A 13229-nucleotide genomic window follows, 5' to 3' on the forward strand; every position below is an offset into this window, starting at 1 on the left:
GGAGGAGCAGTCTTGGGTGCAGGGAACACTTCAGCTGAGCCGGTCAGCAGCGATGGAGCCATACCTTGGGAAAACATTTTTCCCAAGGAGGAGAGCAGGTCGTCAGGAAGACAAGGAGGACAGTGGGTTGGGCTTTATTCATCTAGGTGCACATTTTCTGTGCTTACTCTGTGTGCCAGGCCCTGTGCCAGGTGCTGCTGATAGAAAGATGATTAAGGCATATTTCCTGTCTTTAGGGACCTTTTCCGTCTTGAGAGGATAGACATGTAATGATAATTTATTATAATGCCTGTGCTATGAACGGTGATAGGGCTGTGCACAGACTTCTGAGGGGGTCGTATCTATAGAGTAGGCACACCTGACTCAGCCCTGATGGAAGCAGAAAGGAAGACGCTCTCAGAAAAGGCTTTGTGGACAGAACACCTTAGCTGTCTTAAAGGATGGCGTAAGAAACAGCATGGTGAAAGCGGGTTAGTGTTGTTTGAGGGGACTGGAGGCAGGAAGACCAGACAGGAGGCTGCTGAAGTCATTGGGAAGAAAGACAATGAAGCCTGAACTGGAAGAACCCTAGTAATGTCCTGTCACACTTTCTACCATCTCACTCGTGGCCTGTCCTGATTCATGTACAATGAACTGAAACGGAGAAGTATCTTAGGTCAGTGTCTTAGAGTTTTGATAGATTTATTTTTAAAGAATTCTTAGTGGGCATAAACTCATCAGTATACCACTGCCCTACATTCATGAAGTCTTGTAAAGCAGTCAAATGTTGTAGTTAAGAACTACTTTCTCACTACAAATAACTCAATTTCGTTTCTTTCTATGGCTGATTAATATTCCATTGTATATATGTGCCACACTCCCCATGAACAGCTGTTAGGTGCAAAGCATTGTGTTAAGTGCTGGGGTGAATACGAAAATGAAAAGGCCATCCTGCGCTTGAGTTGCTTGCAAATCGTAGAGCGGCTTAAAAATCATATTACCCCCTTTTGGTGCAAGAGGCGTGTATGTGAACCCCCAGTTTACTCCTTGTCTCACTTGTGCATCTGAGTCAGAGTGGGTAGAATTTAAAATCAGTAAAGCAAGATAGACAAAGGCATAGCTATGAGCCTTGTCATTCCAAAGGGTGTTTCTAGAACCCCAGCAGCATCCCCTCAGGTACCACATGGAGGTGAGTTACAGATCTGGGATCCACATGTGGAACATCAGCTATAACAGGTCAGGGTTTGGAGGCTCTTCTGCAGGTATTGCATTGTGCTGACCAGGTCACTTTATCCTGCCAGATGCATATATACTATGTTTCCCCACCCCGAATTCCCATCAGAGCAGAAGTGGAAATCCCAGTTGGGCTGTCAGGGGACTCTGAAAGATCGGACATCTCTGGCTGGGAGAACAGCACTCCTGCAGGGTTTCCTCATCTCCAGCCTTGCTTTCAGGGGCCCTACAGGGAATGAGTGAGTGGGGATTGAGATCCACATCCACCAAGATGAAGTGCCACTGTTTAAAAGTATCGATATTTAACTGTTATTCAGAGATTCACTTTCCCAAGTATTACTTAGAAATAGAATTTTGGTGCTTAGAAAATGCAGTGTTTTCTCTTAACGAAAGCTTGCTTTTTAAAGCCTCTCACCATAGCTGAGTAGACTGGATGATTAACATGCCGATCAGGCAGCCAGTGTTGAAGTGCCAGTAGTGTGCTAAGCGTCGTGCTGCCACGTGCCAGGAATACAAATTTACAGCCAGGCAGCTCTGGTCTTCCAGGCTGCCCAGTGGCTTGTGCAGGGATCCTTGAGAATCAGAACCTTTAATTGCATCATTTAACTTAAGAAGGTATAAGCACAAATCTGTAAAGAGAGAACTGACCCAAGTTGTGGCTGTAACATGCAGAAGTAGGGCAATCCCTACCCAGCTTCCACAGTTAGCAGTTGTCAAATCACAGTCTGTTTTCTTTCATCTATTTCCCTACCCACTCTCCCCTCTCAACTACTGAATATTTTGAAGCAAATCTCAGCTGTCATAACATTTCCTCTAGATTGGTTCTTTATGTCAATTTGGTAACAATAAGAAGCAGGGAAATGCTCTGAGCAGGAAAGTCAGGTAAAGAAGTGGAACTTAGTTTCAGAATTCTTCTAAGCCAGATCTTCGTAGGTTTTAAGTGGATGAGAGCCCAGCAAAGGCATGTCTCATGTAGCTTTGAGTCGCCTCTAAGAAATGTTTAGTTGAATATCATACAAGCACGAAGTGAGCAGGAATAAATTTTAGATACGTTCTTTTCTTTTTAATTAATTAATTTTATTTTTGGCTGTGTCGGGTCTTAGTTGTGGCACATGGGATCTTTCATTGCGGCGCATGGGCTCCAGAGCACGTGAGCTCTGTGGTTGTGGCCCGCGGGCTCAGTAGTTGCAGCGCACGGGCTTAGTTGCCCCGCTGCATGTGGGATCTTAGTTCCCTGACCAGGGATCAAACCTGCATCCCCTGCATTGGAAGGTGGATTCTTAACCACTGGACAACCAGGGAAGTCCCTAGATACATTCTTGCCAGCAATAAAATGAATATAAACATAGGGATTCCTATGCTACATCTATTAAATAAGCTGTCTTCTTTTTTTTTAAGAATGTGGTTCAAAATTACAGTTAAATCGTTGCACAAGAAGTTGCTGGAGGATTAAAAATGAGTACAACATTCTGGAAAAGAACAGGAATATGTCACAGTATCTATAGATGTGGTTTTTTTTGTTTTTTGGTTTTTTTTTTTGCGGTGCGTGGGCCTCTCACTGTTGTGGCCTCTCCCGTTGCAGAGCACAGGCTCCAGAAGTGCAGGCTCCGGACGCGCAGGCTCAGCGGCCATGGCTCACGGGCCTAGCCGCTCCACGGCATGTGGGATCTTCCCGGACTGGGGCACGAACCCGTGTCCCCTGCATCAGCAGGCAGACTCTCAACCACTGCGCCACCAGGGAAGCCCTATAGATGTGTTTTTAACCTCTGATCCAGTAAATCTGAGGAAATAAGATAACCAAGTAATCTGAAATATTCCATGCTAGAGGAATGCTTAATAAATTATAATATATTCATTTAATGGAATATTTTACAGCCGTTGAAAAGACAGAAAACTTTTGAAATTGGGAAACATTCAGACAACAAAATATACATTACTTTTAGCTTATGTACTGTTTTGGAGTGAAGCTATTTCACTTTTCATAGGTGACTTGAGAATTAAGGTCATATAAATTTATACAACCCATTTTGAGAATGTTAATTGATAAGTTAGGTTCATGTTATTTATTCCCAGGAGAAAAGGTCCCCCTCTTCCTTCAGTCTTTAAGAAATGCTTTATTGCAGTCTTCAAAGAAAGCCAGAAAGCAGCAAGCCTGTCTGCTCCTTAGTCAAGTTCTGTTGGTCATATAAGGGCCTGTTAGTAATTCTGGTTAATGAAGTCTTTTCCAAGAAACTGTGTAAGTGTCTAAAAGCAGGTTTGTTGTGTGTAAGTGCCTGGTGTCCAAAATGAACTCTTGTTTTAATCTTAGTATGCTGAGCTACTTCTTAACACATTAGATTAAGTTTCAGGGTGAATTTAGTTCAGAATTCCTGAATATTTTTCTGTTCTCTCCAGCTAACTAAGCAACACTTAGAAAATAACCGTGCAGATAGATGGAAACCCGGTGAACAGTGGCACGCTGCACAGTGCCAAGAGGAATCATAATGCCTGTTTGTCCTTCCAGCACTTTATGACTTTTCTTCTATTTACCCACCCCCACCCATGTCTTCTATTCCAAGTGCAAATATCATTTAGTAGGCTTTAACTAGGGAGAGTCACATGAAAATATTTTTCCACACATTTGAGAGTTGGTCGTTTGCTTTTTTTTTTAAGCCCACCGACAAGGAGCTGAGAGAGACCATAGCGTTGCTGACAGCTCAGCAGACTGCTCTGGAAATCATTGTCAACGTGTGCTGCAGTGAAGGTTTGTGACCAGTTCCCATTTAGATATCCTCCCCTGGACTGGGAGGGCAGCTTCCATGAGGATTATCTTAAATAGTCCAGTTCTGTGTGATCTGCACTCTTCCCAGATCCCACTGACGATGAGTGGGAAGAGCTTTCCAGCAGTGATGAAAGCGACTCATTTATGGAGAATTCCCTCAGTGAATGCAGTGGGCAGCTGCTGTCTCCCCTCTGCCTCTCCCATGAGGTTCACACCGCTCTCACCAACTACCTCATCCCAAAGAAGGTAATCTGTTTTCAGTCTAGGCTCATTCTAGAGCACAGGGAAGGCTGAAGAAAGCTGTTCCTTCTGTGTGCAAAAGAAGTACGCTAATACTGCCAGGTGTGGGTAATTGGTAAGATCTGGGAAACAAAACAGTGACCAGCACTGGAGGTGGGCTGTTTGGAATTCCTGAGCACCTCTTTATCAAGCCTGACCATCTCACTTAGAAGTCACATGTTGGGATTTTATAAAGGAATCGTGTAAAAACCCTACTCTTTAACCTTTGCCTTACTTCCTTTTTAAATTTAGATTTTTGAGAAAACTGCCTTTCCAAACAGCACTGCAGTTGACGTGTGTTCTAGGAACCCCAGTTGGAAACCTTTGATTAGAAAGTAAGAACTTTTCTAGTTTCAAAACCATTTGTCATTATGTTATTATATGAAATGATGGACCATTAAATGGAAGATGCCGACTCCCCCTTCAAGATCTCTCCCCCTGTGTCCTGTGTATGTTCCCTGGAGAAGTCTGCCCATATGTTCACTAAGACAGGAGAGTGTACATAGCAGTGTGGTTCACAGTTGCCCCAACTTGGAAACAACCTCAATGTCCATCAGTGGCAGAATGGATAAATAAATGCTGACATAATCATACAGTAGAAGACATACAGCTGAGCTACTTCTTAACACATTAGATGAACACATACAGCAATAAAAAATCTGAACTAGAACACTGGCACTAAACTGTTTCCTTTAGTGATGCATACATAGGTGGTAAACCTGTAAAGAAAAGCAAGGAAATGTTCTGCTATAAGTCTGGAGAGTGGTGACCTTTGGGGTCAAGGAGGTGGGGCGTGATAGGGAAGGGATAGGTGGGCCGTGAGGGCGCTTACAGCATTTCTTTCTTTTCTTTTTTTTTAATTGAAGTATAGTTGATTTACAGTGCTGTGTTAGTTTCAGGTGTACAGCAAAGTGTTTCAGATATATATGTATTCTTTTTCAGATTCTTTTCCCTTATAGGTCATTACCCTATAGTTCTCTGTGCTATACAGTAGGTCCTTGTTGCTTATCTATTTTATATATAGTAGTGTGTGTATGTTAATCCCAAACTCCTGATTTATCCCTCCCCCCCTTTCCCCTTTGGCAACCATAAGTTTGTTTTCTATGTCTGTGGGTCTATTTCTGTTTTGTAAATAAGTTCATTTGTATCTTTTTTTTTTTTTAGTTTCCACCTATAAGCGATATCATATGACGTTTGTCTTTCTGGCTTAGTTCACTTAGTATGATAATCTCTAGGTCCATCCATGTTACTGCAGGTGGCTTTATTTCATTCTTTTTTATGTCTGAGTAATGTTCCATTGTATAAATATGCCAAATCTTCTTTATCCATTCATCTGTCGTTGGACATTTAGGTTGCTTCCATGTCCTTTAAATAGTGCTAGCATTGTTTATTTCCTACCTAGATGCACAGGTGTTTGCTTTGTAAACCGTTAAACTCTGTATATTCGTTGAGCGCTTTATGTATGTCATATTTCACAATTAAAAATAATTTTAAAGATACTGCCATGCATAGAAATTTTTCTCAAGCAGATTCATGTGACTCATAAATGCGCTGTGCCTCAGAGGCCTTGAGTGCTCAAGCAGTTCGATCTGGTAGGATTTTTTTTTTTTTTTTTTTTTGCGATACGCGGGCCTCTCACTGTTGTGGCCTCTCCCGTTGTGGAGCACAGGCTCCGGACGCGCAGGCTCAGCGGCCATGGCTCACGGGCCCAGCTGCTCCGCGGCATGTGGGATCTTCCCAGACCGGGGCACGAACCCATGTCCCCTGCATCGGCAGGCGGACTCTCAACCATTGCGCCACCAGGGAAGCCTGATCTGGTAGGATTAACAGTTCACTTTACGAATCCTTGCTCACTGCCCTAGACCTCCTTCTGCTTACAGGTGGTCCCTGTCAGAATCTGACACTTAGTTTCAAGGTCAGTGCTGAATTCTGCTGGGTTACTGTGAGAGGAACAGACAGCATTCTCTCTCTTCCTTTGCAGAATGAGCATTATACAATGCAGAGCCCTCGTGTGTCTCCAGAGCCTTGTCTCCCTCCTGGATGTGGACCATCTGGGAGGACCTGCAGCCCTTCAGACACTTGCACAGCATCTGTCACAACTGCTTTTTTCTCAGCCAGGTAAAGATTTAGGCCTTATTGTGAAAAACGACTGGGATGGAGCAGAATTTTGAAGGGCCAGGAACTTGGAGTTTGTAATTATACGGTCTCTCATCCAACCTGCAGAAACCTTTCCCAGACACTAGCAGTCATATATTTATAGTTGCCGGTGGTATAGAGTCAACAAAGTATGCAGGCAGGCCTCTGGGGTATATTTATCTTTTTCATTAAAATTGCTTGCATCCAGTTACGTCAGGACAATTAAGGCTGCGTCACAAATATCATAAATATTAGGGTTCATTAAGATATTTGGGTAATTCTCTATTCCTTAGTTTTCTTCTTAAATATAAAATCGTTTGATTTACATTTGATTGGGTGCTACAGATGTGTATGACAGAATTCACAAGGTTTGAGAGCACATAAAGTGGAAAGCCTCCCTCCTTTTTCTCACACTACCCAGTTCCTCTCCCAGAATTGGTCACTGTGGCCAGTTTCTTGTGTATTCTTCCAGAGAGATTCTCGATACCAAAGTATGTATGTGTATTTTTAAGGCAAATGATAGACTACCATACACACAGTTCTACACCTTGCTTTTTTTCTAACACATCTCTTTCTTCAAATACCTTTGCATGGTATAAGCTGAATCTCTGAGTTACAGGTATCTGATATGGATTAATTTCATTTGTACGCAGAAACCTAGAGAGATACTGTACATTAGATAGGTGTTCTTTTTTTTAAAAATTTTTACCGGAGTATAGTTGATTTACAGTGTTGTGTAAGTTTCTGCTGTACAGCAAAGTGAATCAATTATACATATACCCACTCTTTTTTAGATTGTTTTCCCATGTAGGTCATTACAGAGTATTGAGAAGAGTTCCCTGTGTTATACAGTAGATCCTTATTAGTTATCTATTTTATATATAGTAGTGTGTATATGTCAGTCCCACTCTCCCAGTTATCCCTCCCCCCCCTTCCCCCTGGTAACCATAAGTTTGTTTTCTACATCTGTGACTCTATTTCTGTTTTGTATATCAGTTCATTTGTATCATTTTTTAGATTCCACATATACGCAATATCATAGAATGTTTGTTAACTGTTCTTTTGAAATGATCTAGCTGTACAGTGTATAATGCATGCTATTCTAACAGATTGTCATAGTTCACTGTAGTAGAATCTCATTTAACTTCGGCACATTAAACTATAGGAGCTCACACAAAACCGAGAAAGGAAATAGAGATATTTTACATAGTGAAGGAAAATTCTTCGCGTTACTCTATCCCGCATGTATGTCTGGAGTGAGGGTTAATATGGGAGATATGAATCTGCTCTATTTCTGTGCAAAACTGTTTAACATTTCCCCTTCTGAGACACAGTACTAAGTCCAAGAGCTGAAACTCTTAGAAGATCAAAATATGGTCACTTTTGACTCAATACAAGTTTCTGTTTAAGCATTCCTTCAAGAGTCGGTCTCTGATTCTTTAAGACATCTATCTTGCACTCTATGAAGAGGTGCTGTGTATTTAATGGTGCATGTTTTAGAAGTTCTAGATTAATTTTTAAAGGTTAAGTAAATAAATATTTAGAAACTCATTATATAGTTATCAATATTTGTCCGTTAACAGGTGGAATTTTCAAGTGATCTCACGCTGTGTATTCTTTAGCTGGTGCCGTCATGTGAAAACCACATGCCCAGCCATACCTAAGACAGGATGTTGAACAGGATGTGAGCAGTGTTAGCCCCACTCCCGTTCCAAGCCCATACTGGGCCAGCTCTGGAGCACAGAGGTGACTGGTCATTGTGAGCTGGCCAAATGATGACTATCGCTTTATATTTCTCTCCCAGCCTTATAAACGTAAGGAGATCTGGATGGCATGGGGGGCAAGAGGGATGGTTTCCGTCAGCCCAGCAGGATGTCCTGTGGCGGGGTGGCTGGGGGAGACTGCTATTGTTCATGCCTCCTCCCATCCACGCATTCCCATGGGCTCCCTGCAACGGGCAGGGCCAGATAGGGGAGTCCACAGCTAGGCCCCCAGGCGAGCAGGACCTACTCAGACCTCTTAGTGCTTCCAAGACCTGCTTAACCTGAGAGAACCCTGTCTGCCCTAGTTTCACAATTGCCATCTCTTTCCTCTGGGCCATTTCTCCATGAGAGTCCAGTCAAGGTCCCACAAGCCCCATCCCTTGCCAGCATGAAGAGTTTATTTCACTGGAAGTAAGTGCACATATTCTGTGCCTCTGCTTATGCAGAAAACACTTAGGTGTGTTTCTCCTAGTTCAGCTGGCTGTTCTTGGTCACTGGTACAGGCACATTTATTACCTGGAAAGATCACAGGAAAACCATAACAAGCTGAGCCTTAGAGAAGTAATGGAAAGTTTCTGAATTGTGAGAAAGTATAATTAAACACTTAGATTTTTAATAAATTCCAGTTTCCTAGCTATTGTAGACATAACCTTTTTATCAGAATGAAATTTTTCATAAAGGATAATTGCTTATATTAATACTATTCTAGTATAGTCTTTCCAAATATTTGGGATTTATAAAATAGTGTAACCCTGTGAGCTCTACATGGATAATGTGAACTGTTATTGAAGAATTTGGTGGGGAGAATGGGGCTAAATTTCCCTCTTTTGTGTTACCATGTTTGAGAGTTAAATGTATGAGGATCGTACAGCTGTATTGTATTTAACTTGTTTTAGTTTTGATGCTAAAATACAGTTCTGAATACTTACAAAATTTTTGATACATACCTACATAGATTTGTGGCTGACATCAGAGATAAAATGAGCAAGTTTTTAGTAGAGTCTGGTCCTTGTGTTCAAAACACCAACATCTTTGTCTCCTTCATTTAAAATATTGATCTTCAAAACATAAGAAATTTTTAGCAATGTTGTATTTGCAGATTGGGTCAGTTTGTCATTTTTTCCATTACGTGGGTTCTAAAATCATTTAGGATTCCCTGCTACCCTAGATTTTGGGGAGCAGAAAGCTCATTTTCATTACAGTTAGAATGGTGGTAGCACCCATTCTGGGATATGGTTTTTATTCCATATCAGAACATTGAAAATCAGTCTGCAGAATTCACCTAAATATAATTTGCTGCTTGATTACTTGTGGGTTGACTATTTACCTACGTTCAGGTGTGCTACAAATTCTTAGCTGCTGTACAAAGTTGTTGCGGGGAAAGACATTTTGAATCACCTCTTTTGTTTAACTTCTTTTGACATTTACTTAATTTCTTTTGACAATACCACGTCTTGACCTTTTACTGAGAATTTCTCAGAAAGGCAGAGTTGTTTGAACTTCCTTCCCTAATTTGGATAAATGAACAGAAATGTGAATTAAATAAAAATCATCCAAATGTAGGGAAAATATGAATTTCACGTAATGTAAAACAGTAGTGTAGTTTAGATTAGGATTTTGAATCTAAGGTAATTGTTATTTTCCTAAGAATAGAGGATAGAAAAAAAATTGGTTCTGAGATGTGTTCTAGTTTGTATCAAGTTAGTTCTTCATAACATGGTTTAATAGTTTTATGTGCAGCTGACAGATTTTCAGGACTACACTTACAGCTTTAATCAAATATAAGTTACTTTTCAGAGCCAGTATGGTGACTTTTGGAAGTTTAATAGTAACAATTTTATACCAATTTTTGAGGGCCTGTTAGGTACTAGGTTTTATGAGCTAGGCATTTATTACTCCACCTGCCTGATGGGGACGCTGAGATTTAGAGGTTTAGGAACTTTTTTCAGGGGGGGTTTCTTCTTTTAACAACTATTTATTTATTGACTTACTTTATGCCTTGCGCTGTTCTAGGTCCAAGGTATACAGGCATAAACAAGATAGGCAAGGCCACCATGCTCACGGAGCTTGCATTTTCATATAAATAAAGGTTTAAGGTCATTTTGGCTAGGAAGGAAAAACATAAAAGCAGAATGGTATGAGGTGTCACACTAGTTAGTATGGAAAGGCCCCTTTGAGGAGCTAACACTTGGGCTGAGACCAAAATGAGAGGTCACATAATGTCAAAGGCTGGATTCTGTCCCTGGTCTGTCTGATCCTAAAGTATCCTAGTATCTGTTCTGTGATACTTACAGGAATTCCCTACCTCTGTGCATAACATATATCTGAAAATGAGAGAGCCGAAAGATAAAACAAGCCTTAATTCTAGTCTTTGCAGAAGCTGCCTTGCTCTCATGCAGCCCAGAAAGGGGCATCAGAAGCTTTATTTGGCCAAGGGCACCACAGAGGAGAAAGACAAAGTGCCTCCTGCTATATAACAAATCACCCCAGAACTTGGTGGCTTAAAACAGCAGTAATCATATGCTATTTCTCGTGGTTTCTATGGGTCAGGGATTTAGAAAGGGTCCAGCGGAGATGGTTTTCTCTACCCCACGATGTCTAGGCCAGTGTGTCTCAACTAGCAGCAGTTTTTGCCCCCCGAGGACTTTTGTCAATGTCTGGAGACCTTTTTTGTTGTTATAATTTGCGGGTTGCTGCTGGTCTCTAGAGGGTAGAGGCCAGAGATGTTGTTAAATATCCTAGTGCCCAGGCGACTCCACATGCACCACAAAGAATGATCTGGTCCAAAATGTCCATAGTGCTGAAGTTGAGAAACCCTAGCCTAGGGCCTCTGCTGGAAGACTGGGAGCCAGAATCATCTGAGGCCTATTCACTCACATGTCTGGTAGTTGGTTTGGGGCTGTCAGCCAAAACACCCACCTCTGATCCCTTCATGTGACCTGGGCTTCCATAATATGGTGGCTGGGTTCCAAGGGCGAGAGTTGAGAGAGAGGAGAGAGCAAAGGCATGTGAGTCAGGTGGAAGTCATGCCTTTTACCACTTAGCCTGTCACTTTCACATGTTGTCCTGGTTGAAGAAGCCACAGAGTCCCACCCAGGTTCAAGGAGAGGGGAAATAGACTCCACAGTCTTTACGGGAAGTGGCAAGGTTCTGCAAGATCATGCGGAACTGGAAATACTCTGGTGGCTATTTTTTTTAATTTTAAATCAATTTATTGGGTTTTTAAAAAAAATACATTTATTTATTTATTTGTTTTTTTATTTTTGGCTGTGTTGGGTCTTCGCTGCTGCACATGGGCTTTCTGTAGTTGCAGCGAGTGGGGGCTACTCTTCGTTGCGGTGCGCGGGCTTCTCATTGCAGTGGCTTCTTTCGTTGCGGAGCATGGGCTCAGGGCACGCAGGTTTCAGTAGTTGTGGCTCGCGGGCTCTAGAGCGCAGGCTCAGTAGTTGTGGCGCACGGGCTTAGTTGCTCCGCGGCACGTGGGATCTTCCCGGACCAGGGCTTGAACCCGTGTCCCCTGCATTGGCAGGCGGATTCTTAACCACTGCGCCACCAGGGAAGCCCTGTTGTGGCTATTTTTGGAAAATATAACCTATCACACCACATCAATTGCTTTCCCTTCCCACCAAAGGGGTTAGGGAGCCAGCTCACCTAGGCGGTCCCCACCCTCCTGTATGGCTGTGTTAGCATAATTGTTTATTGCTGTTGTTCTGTTTATCCTGTGTGGGAAGAAGGGACAATAAGAAAAGAGTTAAAATGAGCAAGAGTGGGAAGGGGAAGTTGGGTCAGTAAAAACCACAGGAGCCACTGAAAACCAGAGGCATAGTGGCCTGACCCTGCACAAGCAACACTTCTTGGCTGGGCAGTGGGCTTGGGTTGGCGAGGAGGCACTCTGACTTGGGAGATGACTCTACCCTATATCTGCCCAGCACCGTGATAGCAATCTGTGAAAAGCTGAATTCAGTCTACAAAGGTTAGCTCAGGCTTATCACGTGCTGAAGTGTGAGTTAAATGAAAATCCAGCATCTACAAGTCAAGGACTCTCAGCACTATCCTGATTATTTCAATTGTGGTCATCTTTCCGACTCAAATATGCAGTTCACAGGGAGCTGTGAAGTGGAAGTTTGGGCTTAAATATCAAATGTTTTTAATATTGTAGCATATATTAACATTTAACATGCTTTGTTTTGACTCTTTTTCTATAAAATAACTCTTCTTAGAGAAAGACAAAAACAAATTTATATTTCACTTCTGTGTTTTAGATTTTGCTAAGCATGTTGACTTTTTAGAAGCTATAAGTAGTGCCTTGAGGGCCCTTTTGCAAACGGTGGCCTCCAAGAACATTCCTCAGGTAAGGTTTTAAAATTTTTTTGTGGAACTAGCCAAGATTCTGTATTACGGAGGCAAAATTTATTGCTTAACTATTTTTAAGTATTTATTTCTATTGAAAAAGTAATGCATGATCCTTGTAAAGTGGAAACAAAAGTACTGAAAGTGTAAAAGTAAAATCTTTTCCTTCTCCCCACCACCCCCATCAAAACATACACAGTTTTTTAGTTGATATAATGTGTTTGGCATTTGTGTTGTAAGTATTTTCTCTGGAAATCATTTGTCTTTTTTTAAACATTTTATTACAGAAATTTACAAGCATGTACTCCAGGTCCTCCACAGTGATCTGTCTGTACCTCTGTGATAGGTGCCTTATCACTTTTATTTTTTACTTTTTATGAAGGAAATTTTCAAACATTTCTAAAAGCAGAGATAATAGTATTGTTACCTGAAAGCATTATCACCAAGTGTCAACGAGTTGCCAACATCTTGTCATTCTTGTTTCTTGCACTTTCCCTACATTTTTGTTTTAGCTTCTTGGAATAGTTAAAGCAAATCATATTATTTCACCCATGAATGTTTTATTGTGTGCTTCATTATGTGTCTGTGACAGAAAATGAATTTTTAAAAATCTTAACTTCAGTACCATTATCCCAAACCCCCAAATCAACAGATGTTTTAAAATTATCATTTGATAGGCAGTCTGAGTTGTTTCCCCTGATTGCTTTAAAAATTTTTTTTTTTTTCAA

General features: G+C 41.5%; 1 protein-coding gene across 4 annotated transcripts in view; it reads left to right on the forward strand.

The window, feature by feature from the left end:
* Positions 1-13229, forward strand: part of HEATR3 (HEAT repeat containing 3) — a 37162-nt gene that overhangs the window by 12517 nt on the left and 11416 nt on the right. For all 4 annotated transcript variants that reach the window (XM_032613782.1, XM_032613784.1, XM_032613783.1 and 1 more), the window contains 5 exons: positions 3865-3955; positions 4062-4219; positions 4505-4587; positions 6234-6370; positions 12414-12502. In XM_032613782.1, the coding sequence (XP_032469673.1) occupies positions 3865-3955; positions 4062-4219; positions 4505-4587; positions 6234-6370; positions 12414-12502 (558 nt within the window). The remainder of the gene's footprint in view (positions 1-3864; positions 3956-4061; positions 4220-4504; positions 4588-6233; positions 6371-12413; positions 12503-13229) is intronic.

This window comes from Phocoena sinus, chromosome 19 (genome assembly GCF_008692025.1).
Source record: "Phocoena sinus isolate mPhoSin1 chromosome 19, mPhoSin1.pri, whole genome shotgun sequence".
In the NCBI taxonomy this organism is placed as follows: domain Eukaryota; kingdom Metazoa; phylum Chordata; class Mammalia; order Artiodactyla; family Phocoenidae; genus Phocoena; species Phocoena sinus.